The 21,301-nt window shown below is 42.0% G+C and overlaps 1 protein-coding gene across 1 annotated transcript; it reads right to left on the reverse strand.

The window, feature by feature from the left end:
- Positions 1-15: 15 nt before the first annotated feature.
- PPT1 (palmitoyl-protein thioesterase 1) lies at positions 16-16,765 on the reverse strand. The gene is made up of 9 exons (XM_079924693.1): positions 16,608-16,765; positions 12,926-13,035; positions 12,573-12,700; positions 11,804-11,874; positions 9,762-9,864; positions 5,715-5,805; positions 4,770-4,868; positions 2,783-2,854; positions 16-1,483 (listed from the first exon to the last, which is right to left on the reverse strand). The coding sequence occupies exons 1-9, from the start codon at positions 16,729-16,731 to the stop codon at positions 1,361-1,363; spliced, it is 921 nt and encodes a 306-aa protein (XP_079780819.1). The 5' UTR covers positions 16,732-16,765; the 3' UTR covers positions 16-1,360.
- Between the last annotated feature and the right edge of the window lie 4,536 nt (positions 16,766-21,301).

Genomic DNA, 21,301 nt, shown 5'->3' on the forward strand with positions numbered 1-21,301 from the left:
ACACCAAGGATAAGAAACTACTCTTTATTTTAAACAACTTCATAAAATTATTTTCACACGTCCCCACTTCTTGCCTTTCATCCTCTTAGTTGAAAAGTCTTGAGAGAGGTGAAAGAAAAATCACAGAGGATAAACTTTGCAGCACTAACAAAGTGCTTCCCTCAAGTATAGCTACCCATTTCCGCAAACTGGCATTCTGCAGAACAATCTTCCAAAAAGTGTTGCTAGGTTTTCATGGGATAAGGGATTGGAGGTTAAGACGTCCATGCTCAAATAGCGTGGGAAACGGTAGATTAAGGTTAGTTTTCTTTACTGTAACAGGAATTTTCAGAGTCCTTAATATTCTAACGTGGGTTGATCTTCAAGAGGAGAAAAGGGATATGGAATACTCCCTAAGCTTTTTGAGCACTCGTTTTTTCACAGAACACATCAGAAGCAGTTTGAAGTGTGCGGTAATCTCAAATTTTTGAGATGGAAGTTAGAAAGCCTGATCTCTTCGCATTTTTCCTCCCATTCTTTGCTAATGCCAGCAATAGAGTGACTCTAGAATCCACACCACTAGTCATATTTAGAAAGGGCAGGTTCATCAAGGATGGAATGGAAAGAACTAACTACCTCCTCCTATTTTTCTTTAAACCTCCCCCGCCCCATCTAAGTTAAGCAATATGTACACTTCCTCCCTTAAGCAATCTAATTGGGTGCTAGTTCCCTCCTTTTGTGACAGAGCAACAAATTCATCACTACCTGAGGAGACAAAAAAAAGTGCTACCAAGGCAAGATGGTGGGCTGCCCGAATTTGTCTAATAATAGCTAAGACACCACAGAAAGCAACACAAAGAGGAGGACAGCCTCAAGAAATTATGTGGACACATCATCCAAGCAATACTTCTCCAAGCACTGGTCAAATCCCCACCAGCACAACTGAGAAAGCATTTATGTGAATACCTTAGGTCTGGGTACTGGCCCCTTGGCTTGAGATGTGGGTACATTTTCCTGAGAAAGGCATCTGCCTTAGACTCTATCTCATTGGTTTAGTTTGTTTAGTCTCTTCCGGGCCTGGGCACAGTTCTGCCACTGACCTGCAGCAAACTCCTGATTCCTAAAACACTCTGACCACATCAAAGGGTTGTAAAATAATCTCCGTGGTTATTAGCTAATTAAACTTGCATTCAACACCATATGCTAATAGGATGAGGCAAAGGATAAGATTCCTATCTTGGATCTTTCCAAGCAGGGCATGTTAGACGGTGACAAGAGAAGGATTAGTTTCTAGCTGGATCTGAGCTCAGGCTTGGGCGTGGAGGGAACTGGTTTGGAAGTGTGAGGGGTTCCCTGAGCTCTGGTGCAAACTACAAGGGTTTCACTCAAGGAAGGGTATGATGTGGGCATAAAACCATGCTTCAGACAGTTGAAGATGGTCCCCTTCGAGAGCCAGGAACACCAGCTGTCCTGCGTTGTCCATTGCCTTTAGCCCCAGGCGGTCCTGCAGAGAGAAAGGCCATAATTAATCAAGAGGCTTAATGAAAAGCTTCATAGTGAAATCATAAAGAAAGTTAACTTGAGATATATTCTCAAAATGCAGTCCTTTCTCTTGAGTATTAAAATTTAGATGTATTGTTGAAAATGCCAAAAAGGATACTTGCCTTCAGTTTTTTTCCTATGCATTAAAAATGTATGTGCAATTGAGGTTATTCTATACAGTTTTATATTCTGCTTTCTGAAATGTTTCCCAAAGCTTCTGGAGGACCACCTATGAGTGGGCAAGCCATGGACAAAACTGCCTCAAAATGTCAAGTTAAGTGGGACTGAGCTAAAGACAAGAGAACATTAGCTAGATAACTTACAACAGATCCAACCCTTAGATGACAAAACTCAGACACTTTCATATCCTGCAGCTGAACATGTCATGACCCACAGCTGGGGTGCTGACGAACAAGTATGGGTGGGAAGAGGAGCAGTTATGATGGTGCCTGCCAGCATGTTGCTTCTGCTGTAGCTACCATCAGTTTGAGTTCCTGACAAGTTCTTAGTTGTAATATCCAAAACTCTTAACAGATCCTAGCTTCCCTGTCCTTTTACCTCACCCAAGATGGGGCACCAGATGCAGGAGAAAAGCCAAGAGATGACAATTGGCCTCTTAAATTACTTGGAGGAATTTGAATAGACAGAAGGCAAGTGGTTCAGATGTAACACTTCTGCATTTCGGGGAGAGTATCTCCCAAGATAAAAGCCTTAAGGGTACGGAAGGCCTCAGAACTGGAGGTGGTGAAATGCTGCCACCTGTGCTTGAGAAACAGGACCTACTGCTGAACAAAATTCACAGCTCTGTTCCTTAGTCTCCTGCAGGAGGAGCTCCCCGTGTCAGTGCCTGATTTAAAAACAGGACTTGCGCATCTGTTGTTTTAAAGTAACAGCCCTCTATGTTTCTGTCACGCGTGGGGGCTTCTTGGATTTGTAGTGGACTACACCTCAGCAAAGGAAGCTGGTTCTAAACCTTATTATCAGAAGGAAGGAGTCAGAGATGACGTGTCCCTTGTACATGCCTGAAAACATATGACGTACAGGTCCTTCAACCTTCAGGATGTAGGCTTCGGTAAACCAATGCCTCATAAGCTAGTGCAACAATCAACAGCCTAACAAGCCTCGTCCACATCAGACACGAGTCAGACGCTTCTTGAGCACCTGCTGTGCTGGGGTGTACAAGACAAGGTGTGTCACCAAAGCACCTAGCAGCTTCCGGAAGCAGGAGCTGAAAAGGACTGCGCCTCTCTTCCCCAGTTACCTGTGTGTACAGGGTGCTCTCCTGTAAGGGAATGGTTTCCTTGGCTTGGCCACTTCTGTAAAATCCAAACCACTGCAGGAGAGAAGGAAGAAATGAGGTCAGATCAGACACATGGCGCATATACTGCCAAACTGGTTTAAGACTGGCTAGTAGCTAAGACTACCAACAAACTGAACACCCTAACACTGCAGCAAGGAGGGAAAACAGCGTGTCCTGAGTCATCTCTTCTTAAGTGTGGGTCCTGAGGTATGAGTTAATCATTCCAAAGAGCTTTCCAACTCCCCAGAATTGCTGCTTCCTACAATTATTGAGCACCTACTCTGTGAAAATCCTTGTGCTGAAGTCTAAATATTCAAAGATGAATATGTATACAGTCCCTGTTTTCAAGAAGCTCTAGTCCAATGCACAGAAACAACTAACTGTTCAGCATGGGGGTCAGCAAACTTCCATAAAGACCAAATACAAAATATTTTAGATTTAAGGGCCACGTGGTTGCAGCTACTAAATGCTGCCATTGTAATGCAAAAACTGCCACAGGCAATATTTCTGAAATGAATATGGCTGCATTCTAATGAAACCTTATTTATAGACATTGACATTTGAATTTCATGTAATTTTCACATCATCAAATATTCTTTTGACTTTTTTCTACCATTTACAAATAATAAAAACCATTTTTAGTTTGTGGGCCATACAAATGCATGTGGCAGGCTGGATTTGGCCCACAGGTGTAGTTTGCTAGTCCCTGGTGCTCTGACACAATGTGATGAATGCTGATAGAACAGAGGCTGATGATTCTTTAAAAGAGGGAGCAAAGGCAATTCCCTGGCGGCGCAGTGGTTAGCACTCTGCGCTTCCACTGCAGGGGCCGTGGGTTCGATCCCTAGTCTGAGAACTAAGATCACGCGTGCTGTGCGGCACGACCGAAAAAAAAGCAGGTGGGTGGTAGCAAATTCTGCTTGGAAGAGGGGTGGCATCCTGGATGGAGGAAGTGACATTTGAGATTGGCCTTGACAGCTGAATAGAAGCTTGTCAGGCGGAGAAGCCCACAGAAGGGCGTTTTAGAGACTGAAAAGCATGAACAAGGAACACAGACACACAAAAGAAAAAGCACATGCCAGGCCCGGGGCATTTCAAGTAATACAGTATGGCTTGATGAGAGAGGATATGAAGCGGTCATGAAGTTAAGATTAAGTTGGAAAGACAGGTCGAAGACAGGTCAAGGCAGACCTTGAATGTGAACCTCAGGAATTTATAGACTTTGGACTCGTAGTTCTGAACGTTTTTTGGATCACGGATCTCTGAAAATCTGATAAAAATTATAGACCCTTCCTCAGAGGGTGCAACTACAGTTGACCCTTGAACAACACGGGTTTGAACTGCTCCGGTCCACTTATACGTGGATTTTTTTCCAATACTGTGGATGCTGAGGGCCGACTATAAGTCATATGTAGATTTTTGCCTGTGCGAAGGGTCAGCGTCCCTAACCCCCACGTTTTTCAAGGGTCAACTAAGTTTGCACACAATTTGGGGCAGTTGGGGGGCTACAACCCTCAGTGTCCCATTTGTAGACCTCAGAACCCCTGCTCTACACAAAGGTGGGTGAAAGGGACTGACAGTTTTACCCAGCAGGCAGCTGTGGGCTTTTATTCGTTTGTTTCTTGTCTTTTTTTAGTTTCGCCGCACTCGGTCTTTGTTGCGGCGCGTGGGCTCTTCATTGCGGGCTTCTCTCTAGTTGCGGTGTGCAGGTTTCTCTAGTTGTGGCACGTGGGCTCCAGGGCACATGGGATCAGTAGTTGCGGTGCACGGGTTTAGTTTCCCTGCGGCATGTGGGATCTTAGTTCCCCAACCAGGGATCAAACCTGCGTCCCTTGCATTGGAAGGCGGATTCTTAACCACTGGACCACCAGGGAAGTCATGCAGCTGTGTTTTAATGCCATTTATTCTGATGGTCTCCTGGCATGTTGTGGCCTAAGCAGCATCTCACCTCAGAATCCACGGGGTCCACAATGGAATCGTTGAGGAATTTCACCATCACAAACTTCTTCAGGGCCATCAGGTTTTTCTTGTAGGACTCATTGACACCCTGGAGAAAAGGCGAACAGTAAGTACCTCAGGGACACCACCATCAGGTTATAGGTGGGGAATTAAAACCTTTCAGTACTCTGGTCTCCCTGACCCTGGGCCACCATGTTTCTTCTCCATGGTATGGGCTGCTTTTCTAGCTTCCTTCCCAGAATATACCAGGTACAGCCTTTTCTTACCATCCTATCTGACTGACAATGCTCCCACCAACCATGGCATACTGGTGCCACCATGAATCCGTCACTGCACTCCAAAGGCCCCCATCACATAGGTTCAAGGCTTCTAGCCAGAGAAAGCCAAGGCAAAATAAGAAACTACAAACTCGGAGTGGTTCTGCTATACTATTCTATTCCCACCGCCCCCCTTCAAATTCTGTTTTTGTTTGTTTTAAACCTCCGGATAAGCCCGATATAAATTGAGCCATCTAGTTTACCAGAATCTCCCAAAGCATGCTCATCTTTGGGACACACTCAGTCCCCTCTGCAGTCTCTCTTCTAAGTAAATTACTCTTCTGAGAAAATACGACCCAAAAAGGATCCACTAGAAAGGCTTCCCTCAGTAAGGCAGCAGCTGAAGTTCCATGTAAGCCAGCCAGCACCTACTGAGCTCACCCTGCTGCTTCAACACTGGGAAAGAGGAAGAACCTACAGGAAGAAAGCCACATGAATTTCAGCCTCCCTAAAAGGAACTGAATCTCATAAGCACCGCCTCCCAAAAGACAGAACTTCTTGTTTCCTGGGATATTCTGCCTGGGATATTCTGAATAAACGGTCACTGCTAATCTGTTTATAATGCCCCGAACAGGAAAATGAATGCACATCTGTGGTAGCCTGGGCTGGGTGCTTACTCTCTCCTGATTGATATCTGCCAAGAAGATGCTGTGGTTGCGGTACATGTCCTCCTTTATGGGGTCGTGCCAGTATTCTGCTTGCACCAGGCTGTGGGAGGAAAAGAAAGAAAGGTGACCAAGCTGCACTTCGGTCAGCACTCCCGGGGCATGCCCCTCTGCACAGGCCACCAAGAGACTTCAAAGGGACAAAGGACCAGAGCCTTCGGTTCCCTCTGCCTGATCCATTTTTTCTTAGCATCTCCTATGCTCCTTCTTGTCGTTGAGATCCCAGCTTAAATATCTTTTCTTCAAAGACCGTTCTGTCCAAAGTAGGCACCTCCTCCATTACTGTCCATTGCTGCCCCCTGTTTCTTTCTGCCACGGGCTTAGCACTGTTATCTAGTGCATCTGTTTACTTGGAGACCCCCTTTCCCCAAGTAAACAGAGTATGTTACCCTAAATGTCTTATTTACAAGAGCATGTTACCCTAATTGTCTTATTCTCCACTGTATCTGCAAGACTTACAATGGGGCCTGGCAAACAGTAATAGTTCAGTAATTGATTAAATTATGAACAAAGTATTTTAAGTGCGACTAAAACTTAGAGACAACACAACCACTGCAATACTTATAAATAAAGGAAAGAGAAAGCTAAAGTTGAATAAATATTTTCAACACAGCACCACTAGTGGTACCAGCCCAACCCTGCCTACTAACTACGAGCTGAGCGCTGCACTGAGAGCTTCACACTCCATTGGTCTAATCCTCACAGCAACCCTGCAGGAAAACACTATTAGCCTCGTGCTGGAGGTGAGAAGTAGGCTCAAGGACATCCAAGGCCACACAGCTGGACAGTGTAGCGCTGAGCCTCTCCAACAACCCCCTAGAGAGAGAATATGGAAGGCCATGTCTTTTATTTTCCCTTCACATTTGATTGCTACTTCCAGGTTCAGTAGAGAATTCTACATTGGAAATCATTTTTTCTCAGAAGCCAAAGGTACTGCACCACTGCCTTCTAGCTAGTAGTTTTGCTGTCAGGGAGTCAGTGTGCGGCCTCACGGGGCTCTGCCCTTTACCCCCAGTGTTCTGACACTTCACGGGAATATACCTGGATGTGGGTCTTTTTTCACCCCTGACTACTTGGTGAGCCCTTTCGATGTAGAAACTCATGTCCCATAGTTCTGAGAAGTGTTCTCATATTACTTCTTTGATAATTCCAATCCACTCTTTCCTCTGTTCTCTTTTTGAAACTCCGATCAGGCAGGTATTGAATTTCTTGAACGGCTTCTCTAATTTTACCCGTTCCCCCCTTTTTTCTACCTCATTGAGATTTTGTTCTAATTTCCAAGAAATGTCTTCAACTTTATATTCCCATACCGCTAACACATTTTTGTTCTGGTTATCTTATTTTTAGCTTCCAGGATCTCTTTCTCTCGGATGACTGGTTTTACTTGCATTCTCTTCTAGCAGATGAAAGGTTTTATTTGCATTCTCTTCTAGCATCATGGATGATCTCTTATCTCTGAAGATAATAATACAGGCTTTTTTTTTTTTTCCTTAAGGTTTTCTTCAGCTCCTTGAATTGCCATCTGTTTCTTCCAAGTTACTTTTTGCTTGTTTTGGTCTTTCATTTTGGAAGCTTTCCCCAGATGTCTGACTGGGGGTCCTTGGCTCACTGTTCATATTTAAAGAAGCTGACTGAAAGTTCTTCACGCAAGAACAGAGCTTATCTACTGGTGGCTTGACTACGTCCTAACTTCTTAAAGGATTCCAAAACATGAACCTATAGGTCTTTTCTCTGGGACCAATCAGTGTTTTCAGAGAGGGATCCGTCAAACTTCTGCCTAGCAGGTAATAAGCCTGGCTGCTATCATTCTAGGAGCAGAATGGGACGGGGTGGGTTTTCAATATGGTGTCTTACCACTGTTAGGTGCTTGTTATCTCGAAGTCTGGTACTACTTTTTTTTTTTTTTAATTAATTTTTTTTGTTTTGTGGCCATGTGACATGGCATGCGGGGTCTTAGTTCTCCGACCAGGGATCAAACCCATACCCCCTGCAGTAGAAGCATGGAGTCCTAACCACTGGACGGCCAGGGAATTCCCCTGGTACTTTTTTTTTTTTTTTTTTTTGCGGTACGCGGGCCTCTCACTGTTGTGGCCTCTCCCGTTGCGGAGCACAGGCTCCGGACGCGCAGGCTCAGTGTCCATGGCTCATGGGCCCAGCCACTCCGCGGCATGTGGGATCTTCCTGGACCAGGGCACGAACCCGTGTCCCCTGCATCGGCAGGCGGACTCTCAACCACTGCGCCACCAGGGAAGCTCCCCTGGTACTTCTTTAGTCAAACTGCTCCAGAAAATAAATTTGGCTTCTCTTGTCAGGGTGGAGGAGGAGCAGTCACTTGGACGTGCATTTCAGGGAACTAAGGAGTTTGATCATTGTTTATATAGATTTTCAACAAAAAGTCCCATGCACTTACTCTACCTTCCAAGGTATCTTAGGCATCTAATTCCTGAGTCTTTCTGGGACTGTAAAAAGTGAAGCTGGTTCCTTCTTGTCAGTGTATCCCTCCACAGACATAAAGGTTTCAGAATTTTCTTCTCTACTAAAACAGTTATCACTCATTAATTTGCTTTCTGTCTTTAAAAAAAAATGTTGACGTCTTTTATTATCTCTTCTCTCCTCTCCTGTTCTCTTTGCCCTTGTGGGTTTATCACTTTTTATTCTTTTGCTACCAGTTTATTAAAGGTTAAGAAGGAAGTGAAGATAAACACATCCATGTACCACTTTTAATCAGTATTCAGGTGTCACTGTCCCCCCACCCCCCAGCTGACTGCTCCTCTACAGTCAATAATAATCCCAATTGTGTTTGGTTCACCAAAGAAGGAAACACAAAGAAAGAAAAGGGTGGATTCTTTCTGAGGCATCTGGGCAATAGTTAGAAAAATAAAGAGTAAAGAATAAAGAACAATGTAGCTTAAACAGATCATACATACCCATGAGAACAGAGAATATTTGGACATAAATAACCAAGCTGTGACTAGTCAAACCAGGGAAGGGGTAAAGCTTAGCAGTGGTTTGAGTTGCCTGAGTGGGTAGGAGGTGGAGATATAAAGTCTCTTAGTTTCCTTCACTGACCATCAGGTGGCACTGTTGACCCAAGACAGCTTTGTGGCTACACGTGTAGTCAGCCAATGGGTAGGAAAGGAAAAGAGAGCTAGCTGCAGGTCTTTTCTACAGGCCAGTCATTCACAAGGCTGTACCCTTGGACAGGCCTTCAAGGAAGTGTTGTACTGAAAAGCTGCTATCAAACAAGAATCATACACTTGGAAGACCCATAGGATAGATACCAAAACCATACAAGTTAATCCCAAATCTCAGTTATCACCCAGAATACTCCAGACCTACTGAATTCAAATTTCTAGGGATGGAGCCCTAGAATTCATTTTTAATGAATTTCCCAGGGGGTCTGATGTATAATTTAAGTTTGGAAACAACTGAAGGAGAACACACTCTGAAAGTGATCTTGTATATTTTTAAATACCCAAACACAGGTAGCTAAGGACATTGACATAGGAAGCTAACCCCTCATTGCTGACAACAGAAAGAATCTGTCCTCCAAATATTAACAGCAATTCCTTGAGCCTACTACTTTCTAAAGGCTTTTTTGGTTTTATTTTTACAGATGAAAATGTAATGTTGTGGGGACTTCCCTAGTGGTCCAGCGGTTAAGACTCTGCACTTCCATTGCTGGGGACCAGGGTTCAATCCCTGGTTGGGGAACTAAGATCCCATACGCCTCGTGGCATGGCCGAAAAGTAAAAAAAAAAAAAAATTGTTGTAATTACAGTCTTCTTTTATAGAAAAAATGTCTTCCTTTCCTTTAAATTAATATTAGAGCAGTTTTAGGTTTACAATAAAATGAAGCAGGTAGTACAGACATATTTACAATAAATATCTCATTTGAAAATCACTAGCAACTACTCCTAGAATCACGGTTAGCATGAAAGTGAGCATGATATTTTCATTAGTGACAGTTCTGTATCCTTTTCAGCTAACCATACATACCGTTCTTGTATAGCTTTGTTGTAAGCTCCAGCATTCAGTGTTTTTCTGATCAAGTCACAGATGTGAGAGCTCTCTCCTGGGCACCGAGGGAGTCCAAAAACACCTATAGTAGTAGAAGACAAACATCCATGCCTTCAGTAGTCATGTACTGAATACCTACTATGTGCAGGGCATTGCAAGAAACAAAACCAGAACTAGACCCTGATCTTGTTCATTTATTCCTCAAGAAAATAATGTTTTGAGAATTAATACTACAACCAGCTTCCTCCTGGTGTTCCCACACTCTTTTCTGCCTCAGGACCTTTGCATCTGCTTCTCTCTGGAGTATGTATTTCTCTTACTCTTCAATGGCTGGACTCATTCTCATCTCTTGGGTCTTGGTTTAGAGAAGTCATACCTGAGTGCCCTAACTCAAGCAGTGCCCGACCCCAGTTCCTTCCCCTCCCCCAATTATACTTGCATCCTCATCATCCTCATTAATAACATTTTGGGGGATACCAGACATACCAGTTCTAAGCATATATTGGCAATAATTAATTTAATCCTCATAACCACCCTGTAGAGTAGAATCATTTGCACCATATTACAGATAGGAAACTTTTTTTTCCTTTTTTAAGGAAACTTTCAAACAGAGAGGTTAGATACCTTGTCCAAGGTTAGACAGTAAGTGATGGAGCCAGGATATGAACACAGGCAGTTTGGCTCCAGAGCCCACACCTTTCACCAATACAGCCACCATTCTTCCTATTATCCTATTTTTCTTTCTTTATCATAGTTACCATTATCTGTATTTATTTTGTTTACCTATTTCATGTCTATTCTCCCCCCCGCACTAGAATGGAAGTTCCATGAAGGCAGAAACCTTGTCTGTCTTGTTTCTAGGTTTTTAATAACTATTTGTAGAATCAATGAATGAATGATAAAGCTGTTCCTACCAACTTGCATTTAAATAATACGTGTACTTTAAAAAAGTATCTTCCTACCTATTATTTCATTTCATCCTCTGAAAAATTCCCACAAGATGGGCAGGGTCTTATTTTAGTTTCCCTCATCTGTGAAACAGACCTACAATACCGAATTACTTGCCCATCAGTAACCGTTAATTGGGTGAAGCCAGTTTCCTGATTATAAGGAGAATCCGTCTGTTCCTACACCCTACCAGCTAACAGCTATATCCATCAGAAGAGAGATAACGTTCTATCCCAAAGACACATCTTCCCCCAAAAGTAAATAATTCTGTCTAAATAGCAAACCTGTTGTTTTTTGAAAGATTTAATCTCTACTGTTAATTATAAAATTAACAAAAAGCCTAGACACTATTCTTTGCCTAAGTCTAAATTCAGTAGGACATCACCCATGTCAGAAAACAGGAAAGGTTGTTGGGGGACTTCCCTGGAGGCACGGTGGTTAAGAATCCGCCTGCCAGCGCAGGGGACACGGGTTCGAGTCCTGGTCCAGGAGGACCCCACATGCCGTGGAGCAACTAAGCCCGTGCGCCACAACTACTGAGCCTGCGCTCTACAGCCTGCGAGCCACAACTACTGAGCCCACACGCCACAACTACTGAGACAGCATGCCGCAACTACTGAAGCCCACGCGCCTAGAGCCCGTGCTCCACAACAAGAGAAGCCACCACAATGAGGAGCCTGCTCACTGCAACAAAGAGTAGCACTGCTCGCCGCAACTAGAAAAAAGCCCACACAGCAACGAAGACCCAATGCAGCCAAAAACAAACAAACAAACAAATAAATAAATTTTTTAAAGAAAAAAAAAGGAAAGGTTGTTGGACTTTCCTAACTCCTAAACCACCACCTGTTACATGGCTGCAACCACCTCACCTCCATGAAATCATGTCAATTAAATTAGAGAGAAGTAGGTGGTAACCTAATGATTCACCTGTGTTCCAGGCCTCTGGAATCCTATTTCATCACCTCTCCTGGCTAATTTACTATAAATTAGAAAAACAGGATTTTTGCAAGGATGGCTGACTTCTTGTACAAATAGAGCTGCTAGAATTTTTTAGGCAAAGGGGACAAAGTTACCTTGATGTTGTCCCCCAACTGATATGAGATTGATCATAGGAGGTGATGGGCATCTCTGAGCCACTGCCCTCCTGGAGAAAAAAAAGGATTATCAGTTCCAACTGTCAGATGGAAATGTATCATCAACAATTAACTTCCCAGGGCTTCCCTGGTGGCGCAGTGGTTGAGAATCTGCCTGCTAATGCAGGGGACACGGGTTCGAGCCCTGGTCTGGGAGGATCCCACATGCCGTGGAGCAACTAGGCCCGTGAGCCACAACTACTGAGCCTGCATGTCTGGAGCCTGTGCTCCGCAACAAGAGAGGCCACGATAGTGAGAGGCCCGCGCACCGCGACGAAGAGTGGCCCCCGCTTGCCACAACTAGAGGAAGCCCTCGCACAGAAACGAAGACCCAACACAGCAAAAATAAAGTAATTAATTAATAAACTCCTACGCCCAACATCTTCAAAAAAAAAGAAAACCACAGCTTTTCTCCTTTAAAAAAAAACAAAGACAAAAACAATTAGCTTTCCAGATTAAGCTACTTAATCCTCTGTGGCTCCCCAAAGCCACAAAGTTTCAGGACTTTCCTCTGATACAACCAATCAAATCTTTATTCCTTCACAGAAAATAAGTTAAGCTCCATAGAACTTCTTCCATGGGGATATTTTAGAAGAGTTTCCCTTCCAAAATAGGTGAAGATTCCAAAAGAACTGAATGGGTAGATCTATCTGAATCAAAGGGAAAAAAAATCAGTTCCATGTAAGTGATATAACAAAAAGGGACTTACAGAAATTGGCCTCCCTGGGAGAATCCCATAGCATTGTAGCCTTGCTGCAATTTAGGATCCTTAGCAAGAATCTGACACACCGTTGTTACTTGGGAGTTGACATTCAAAAAGAAGCTGTTCTCCACATCCTAAAAGAAGAGCCACGAGAAGTGAAAGGATGGGGCTGAAAACTATCACTGGCACCTTCTCTAAGAGCAAACTTGTTTAGGTTGGTACCCTCACAGAAGCCACTCAAGAACTAAAGTATCACTGTATGATCTGCTGCTAAAAATACAAGGTTAAGCATCTTAATCGTATATTCTATGAAATCAGTCAGCAAACCTTCAAAGGAACAGAGCCGTGAGGGGCCTCACCTCTACCAGGGTCTTCCCAATCTCTAAAGACAAGACATAAATTCCAGGTATTTTCTTCTCGACCATTTTCTTAACAGCGCCCATGCTTAAGGGATTACAACAGCTGTCTCCTAGAAAACAAAGGCAATCATGGAAACTCATGAGTAAAAAAAACATTATTTTTTTAAAAAAACTTCTGTGCTTTAAAGGCATTAATGAAAATGTGAAAAGACAACATACAGAATGGGAGAAAATACTTGCAAAACATATACTTGATAAGGGTTTAATACGTGGAATATACAAAGAACTCTACAACTCCACAACAAGAAGACAATCTAATTAAAATGGGAAAAGGACATGAACAGACATCTCTCCAAAGAAGACACACAAATGGCCAACAAGCACATGAAAATATGTTCAACATCAGTGGTCATTAAGGAAATGCAAATCAAAATCACAATGAGATACCACTGCACAACTAGTAGGATGGCTTTAATTTTTTTTTAAATTAATTCATTTAAAAATGGAAAATAACACGTGTTGACAAAGATAGGGAGAAATAGGAACCCTTTACATTGCTGGTGGAAATGTAATATGGTGCAGCCACCATGAAAACAATTTGATGGTTCCTCAAAAATTTAAACATACAATGACCATATGACACATCAGTTTCACTTCTGGATACATACCCAAGAGATGTGAAAACGTTATGTCCCTACAGAGATTTGTAGAAGACTAAAGCAGCATTATTTGTAATAGCTAAAAGGTGGAAAACACCCAAATGTCCATCAATGGATGACTGGATAAACAATTGTGGTACATATATACAATAAAATATTATTCCACCATAAAAAGGAACAAAGTATTGACACATGCTACAATGTGGATGAACCTCGAAAACATTATTATAAGTGAAATAAGCCAGAGACAAAAGGTAACATATCGTATAATTCCTTTTATATGATACATCCAGAGTAGGCAAATCCATTGAAACAGAAAGCAGACTGAACATTTCCTGGGGATGATGGGAAGTGGGAGATGAAGAGTGATTCCTTAATGGGTACAGGTATTTTCTGGGGTGATGAAAAAGTTTTTTGTTTTTTTTTCCCAGGAAATGAGTTGATTTATTTATTTTTCTTTTTAATTAATTTTTTTTGATGAAAAAGTTTTGAAACTAGAGAGAAGTGGTGATTGCACAACGTGAATACACTAAATGTCACTGAATTGTATACTTTGACATGGTTAATTGTATGTTATATGAATTTCACCTCAGCAACAACAAAAAGAGAGTTCAGCTCATGTTCATCAGGTAATAACAAACTTCAAAAGCCCACACAATATAATGGGGACACCAAATTCACAACTGAAAATAAGCAGGGGTGCAGATTCCCTTATCATCTAGAACATTTGGGGTTAATAGACTCAAAAACACTTTGGAATCTGATTTCTCTTTAGGGCCAGGACTACAGTAAGACAAGTAAAGCGCCTAGGACACAAAATTTAAGGAGGTGCTAACTCTTGCGTTCATGTAAGTGCTGGCCTTGAACTTACATTTTGCTTTTTTTTTTTTTCCTGTTTCAAGGAACCAGAACTAAGAATAGGAAGCAAAGTGGCCGCTGAGTGGGAGAACTGGGCTGAGATCATTTTCCATTTTGAATTTAATCATCCCATTTTCAACCTGAGAATAAGCTTAAGAATTTGTTTTTAAAGAAGGAAAAGGCCTCAAGCATCTTTGATTTCTTGCACTAAACTATAATTGTGGGTTACTTAACTGCCTCCCATACGGAGTGACTGTGCTCTGGGAGGGCACGGAGCTCCCCTGTTCTCCTTTAACTCCACTGTAGTAGCCCCAGGCCCTGGCACAGAGCCTTGAAAGAACTGTCTCTATTTACTGACTCTAATTCCACTCTGAACATTTTCCTTTAAGCCATTTCAAAAAGGCTCTCACTCTCACCACTCCCCTAAAAGTGCTTTTGTCAAGGTCATTAGTGATCTTCCTATTCCTAAATCCAATAACCAATTCTCAGCCCTCATCTTATTGGACCTGTCATCAACATCTCACAGTTTTTTACTCCCTTCCTCTTGAAACATTTTCACGTGGCTTCCAGGACTCTGCCCTCTCCTGACTCTACCGCCTCCCTAGTCGTTCCATCACTGTCTCCTTTGCTAATTCCTCCCCATCTCCTCAACCTCCAGACCTGACTGCTTCAGGTCTCGGTCTTTAGACCTCTTCCCTCCTCTGTGTACACTCACTCCCTAGGTGATCTCGCCCAGTTCCATGGCTTTAAATGCCAGCCATATGCCAAAGGCTCCCAACTTTAATCTCCAGCCTGTATCTGTCTTGGACTCCACACTCCAAATGCCTCTACATCTCCTGGATGTGTAACAAACAACTCAAATTTAGTAAGTCCAAAAGCAGACTCTTGGTTTTCATCCCAAATTTGCTCACCCTACAGGCTTCCCCATTTTGGTAAAATGACAACGTCATCCTTCTCACTGTCCAGGCCAAAACCCATGGAATCATCCTTGACTCCTTTCTCATCCCACATCTAACCTGTTATCAAATCCCGTTGGTTCCATCTTCAAACTATATCCAAACTTTGACCACTTCTCAACATCTCCTCTATTACTAAACTGTTTCAAGTTACCATCACCTCTTGTTTAGATTACTGCAAAAGCTTCCTAACTTTTCTCCTTGCAAAGATCCACGACCCCCTACAATCTATTCTCAATATAGCAACTAGAGTGCTTTTAAAGTGCAAATCAGACCATGTCACTCATCTGCTCAAAACCCACGAGAACTTCCCATCTCATTCTAGCCAAAGTTCCTACAGTAGCCTTAGTAGGCCCAACAACATCAGCAGGCCACCCCCATCCCCCTCCCATCTCTGAACTAAACACCTATTTTCTTCCAGCTACAATGACCTGAATGCTGTTCCTTGAACATACCACCATACCTGACATACTTCTGCCTCATGGCCTTTGCATCTGCTGTTTCTTCCACCAGATATTCACACAGCATCTTCCCTCATCGACTTCAGGTCTTTGTTCAGGTGTCACTTTCTCAGTGAATCCTTTCCTGACCTTGCTCTGTAAAACTGCAAGCCCCCACTTGCAGTCTCTATCCCCCTCTCTGCTTTATTTTTCTCCATTGCGCATATCACCATTTAACATATTATATTACATTATATTATTATATTATATTATAGTCTGTCTCTCCCACTGGAAAGTTCTAAAAGAGCAAAGAATTTAGTCTATTTCGTTCACTGCTGTATCCTCAGCATCCAGTAGGTATTCAATAACTATGTGTCAAATGAACTACTGGTGCCTAACAAATCTCTTCAATGTGTGAATGAACAAAAGGATGGATGCCCCGGTCATGCAGCCACAGCCCAGCCTTCCCCGAGCAAGCGTCTGATGCTGCACCCGGACGCCGCTGCCATGGGGATTAAACCAGGACACCACGTAAAACCCTACCGCAGTGCACACCGCTCTGTGAGCGCTCACCAAAAGACAGCTCCTTCCGCATCTCCCTTTCCCATGCAGAGTAACCCCCAAATCCTAAACCGTGGGGACTGCCGGGTGCTGTGTGACCACGGTCCTCGCCCTCCACACTTGCACTTTGCAGAAGCGAACACAGGTTTGGAGAGGGAAGGAGTCGCCAAAACCTTTTGACTCTCTTCTCACTCCCTCCTTCACTTACCCATCCCATGCCAGATCACCAGAGGCAGCGGGGCCGGCGGGTCAAGATGCCCCAGCGCCAGGGAAGCGCAGGACACCGGCAGGAAAGCGAGAGCCAAGAGCCACAACGAACTGGACGACGCCATCTTGACTCAATCACATGACCGCGCTCCCCTCTCCTGGGCCTGGCGCGGGAGGGGCTGGGCCGCAGCCTCCGCATCTCCGCATGGGAAGCTGCGCGGACTAGTGTCTGTCCTGGAGTGTTACCCTAGCGAACAGACCGCCCGCAGGAATCAAACGCAAGCCAACATTTATTCAGCGCTTCCTACGCATCAAACACTATTCTAAGCGCTTTACATCTGGTATCTGATTTAATCCTCGTAACAACGCCGAATACACTTCTCCCCATTTTATGGGTCGGGACACTGAGGCGCTGAGCATTTGGGTTTGGAACCAAGTTCACAGAGAGTAAATTGGCGGATCCAAAGTCTTTGCTCTTAACCTCTGCATTGCACTGCCTTTGGAAGAAAAGTACTTTGTGGAAGGAAGAAAAGAAGGAAGGACTCAGCTCTCTATCAGAAATTGAAGGGGAGGGATAATTTCCAGGGTTAATCATGGCAGTGTGGTATTCTCTATCATGAAGGAAAGATAGGACTTGAACAGGCAAAGATGAAATGCGGGAGAAGGACTGTTATGAGCTAAGGTAGACAGGAAAGCTACCTGTTTTTTAGAAATAGCAGAGCTTGCAGACTGACAAGAGCATCTGAAGGATGCAAGAGTGATGGAAAAAGCCACTGCCACTTCCTGGTCTAATCTTAGAGCTGGGTTACTGCAGGAAACTCTCACCCACCATTTTACCCTTTTTCATTTGCCTCCAGATTCATTATCTCAATCCACTTTCACCATTTTAGTTCCCTGCTCAAAAATATTTTTTCGGAAAAACATTGAAATTGTTTAAATGGAGAATATGTTAAGTGAATTAAAGTGTATCCACTGTACAAAGGAATATTGTGAATCAGATTTTATAAAGGATAAGGTAAATTTGTATATAATGACACAAAAAATGTTTTCTATATATTGTAAAGGAAGAGCTAGTAACTCTATTTTTGCAAGAAGTACATGTGTTGTGGTGATGGTTGCAGCACTCTATAGTTACCAAAAATCATTGGGTTGTACACATGAAATTGGTGAATTTTATGGTATGTAAAACCTACATTAAAACAGCTCTTTTTTAATCTATATATTCACGTGTTTCTAGTGATTTTGACTGAAAGGCCCAAGAACTGACAAGCAAAAAGAAAGAAAATAAATATACAAAAAGATCAGGGAACTGTTAAGAGTGATATTCTTGGGGCTGTATTATGTTGACTGAAGAAAAATGCACAACATGAGAGTTGTGAGTTAAGTTTTATTTGGGGCAAAGTGAGCCCTATAGTCCCGGATGCAGCCTCTCGGTTAGCTCTGAGGAACTGCTCCGAAAAGATAAGGGAGAGGTCAGTATATATGTAATTTAGGTGAAGGGGGATGCATGCAGTCAAACACACACATTTTGCCAGAGGGTTGCTGCTAGCGACAAGAAGGTAGCTGCTAGTCAGGAGGAGCAGGTGTTTCTGTTAATGATTTCAGTGCTTTCCTGGATATGAGAAGAAATTGGGCTCCTAAAATCTTCTCCCGAAAATATTTAACTATCTGGAGGCCTGTTCTGCCAGTTTTTTCAAGCGCAGAGTGCCTCATTCCTGAACTCCTTTCAGGGGGTGTTGAAGGTCAAAGACTGCAGTGGCTAGTGACTTCATTCTTGTAGGGTGACATGATGAGCAACAATTTTTAGCTGACAATTATAAGGAACTTTCATTTTTACTTTATATGCTTCTGTATGGTTTGAATTTTTATAGGAAGGATACATAACTTTTATTTTTCCCAGGTTTTCCCCCCAGTTTTATTGAAATATAATTAAAATATTGCATTAGTTTAAGGTAGACAACATGATGAATGATATATGTACAGATACATAAATTTTATAATCAGAGAAAAGGATATATATACATATATACATTAAAAATTATTGTATTTCTCAGTTAAGATAATGGAATTCTCATAGACTCTGTTTCCACCAATACTCAAGAAAGTTTTAAAAGTTGAAATTTCATCCACGGCAAGCGAAGCGTTACAGCTCAGTATCTTAAATGTCAATAAGCAGCAAAAATCAAGGAAAGAAATAGAAGATCTGGTCTGGAACAAGCATGTCACGGCTTCCAATCCTGCCTCCATTCCATCAAAACTCATACTGTTAGGTCCGCAAAATCCTGGAAAATAACACATACATATGAGCGTGTATTCCAAGAGAGAAGAAAATTAAGTGGTTTCCTTATCTTTTATCTCTTCTCTCTGGAAAAGTGAAAATAGCTACTGGGGAGATGAAGGTGGAGTGAGAAGCGAAGAATAGACTAAGTCTTTAGATAGCAGTGAGGACTCCAGGAAAGCATACTGAATCGGAGGAGGCTCTCTCCCATAAGAGAGTGAATTCTGGAATAGACACTTAAAACCTCAGAAGTGATTGCAGAAGTTTGCATTCTAACAAAGACTGCACCTCACCCTCCCTGAGTTCTTCCCCCTCCCCTCCTTCAGACAAGCTTATAAGTCATAGAAAAAGTGCATACAGCATAAAATAACAGCCTCAAGTTGCTGTTCATTAGGAAAACCAAACCAGTTTCAGATCAAGTGGGAAGGAATTCAGGAGGCAAGTAGAGAAACAGAAAAAATTCACCCCAAGTGCTTTGAGCACTAGAATAACCTAAAAAGAAAATGAGCTCAGTAGATGAAATTCAAAAATGAGATAATAAAACAACTGAAAGAGATGAATAGGGAAATTGCACATTTGATGAAGCGAAGACCAAAACAATGTCATTAAAGAACTAATAAATGCATCAAAACAGCAAGGAACAGAATAGACATGGCTGGAGGTTGAATTATTGATGTGGAAAAAGGCTTGAAATAATCACAATAAAGGGAAGTGAAAAACACTAAGAGATTAAAACAATCAGAGAGAAGCTACTAGATATGGAAGACGGAGGTTGTTTGTGTGCCTGGAGTTGAGAACTCTTAAATGGAACAGAAAAAGTATTCAAAAATTTAAGTACAGGGCTTCCCTGGTGGCACAGTGGTTAAGAATCCCCCTGCCAATGCAGGGGACACTGGTTCAAGCCTTGGTCCAGGAAGGTCCCACATGCCACGGAGCAACTAATCCCGCAAGCCACAACTACTGAGCCCAAATGCCACAACTATTGAAGCCCATGTGCCTAGAGCCCGTGCTCTGCAACAAGAGGAGCCACCACAATGAGAAGCCTGTGCACCGCAAAAAAGAGTGGCCCCTGCTGGCCACAACTAGAGAAAGCCCGTGTGCAGCAACAAACACCCAACACAGCCAAAAATAAATAAATAAAATAAATACATTTATTTAAAATATATATATATATATATATATGTACAGAAGTTCCTCTAAAATGATGAGTTAATCTGTAGCTTGAAAGGTCAAATATTTCATACAAAATATTTAACCCTGAGACATATTTTAGTTAATTAATTGAAATTCAGACATCCAGGCAGAAAAAAAGCAAATTGCCTACAAGAAAAAAAGTCAGGCTGTCCTCAGATACCTCAAAAGCAACATTCAGAGACAGAAGAAGTGGAGCATTGTCTACAGAGTTCTGAAAGGACAAAAGTGTGATCCAAGAATAGTATACCCAGCCAAGATGTCATTCAAAAATAAAGGTACTGGACAGTTCCCACAAATATAAAAGAACTCATAGAAAAGGGAAATACTTGAAAGTGAAATTCAGCCAATTAAGAAACAGGGCAAAATTAAGATTTTAAGAATTGAGAAGTCTTGGTAAAAGGATGTGTGATGATCATTGAATCCATTTAAATACAGAATTAATAATGAACACTTGAATGAGTTATTGTTTTGGAGCATATACATGTCATACAGATTAACAATGTAAAATACTATGACTAAGAAATATTGGCCCCATGGGAAGGGGTTATGAAAGATAGGATGAGTGCACCAACGTCCTGATCTTCCACATCAAGGTCAATTGATTTTAACTTAAAACATGTTTTTTGAAAACATTAGTAAGAATAACATAATATCAAAACCATTTTTTCTAACCTTAAATCGATATTTTAAAAAATGAGAACTCTTGTGGTAAATAAACCCTTATTTGATGTCCAGCTTTTCTTTTAGTTTTTAAAAATTCTGTTAAATTGAACTAAGCTTGAATGCAATACTTTTTAACTTTTAAATGACACATATATTATGATATTATTTTTTAAAATTAGGTATATCCATTAACACACCTATTTATCTACCATTCTATCTGTGTAAAAGCATGGAAAGATTTAGAATGATGCTAACCAACTGTTAATAATTGTTATTTTAGATGGTGGGTTTTAAGGGGTTTAAAATGTTTTCCTTGTGTGTGTGTGTGTGTGTGTGTGTTGCATTGCTTAAATTCTTTACAATGAAAATGTTATTTTTTAAAAGAACAACAACTGATTTTTTCTTAAAGCAAAGCAAATTGAAAAACAAACTTTCAACACTTCTCCCTAGTCTTCAGGATATGATTGATGCTTTTGTCTTCAAAAAAAACCAAACTATCTTTCCAAACCTATCTCCCTTTAGTCTCAAATTAACAGGGCTGATCTATAAGAGATATTCCT

The sequence above is a fragment of the Stenella coeruleoalba genome (genome assembly GCF_951394435.1).
Source record: "Stenella coeruleoalba genome assembly, chromosome: 1".
NCBI classification, from domain to species: domain Eukaryota; kingdom Metazoa; phylum Chordata; class Mammalia; order Artiodactyla; family Delphinidae; genus Stenella; species Stenella coeruleoalba.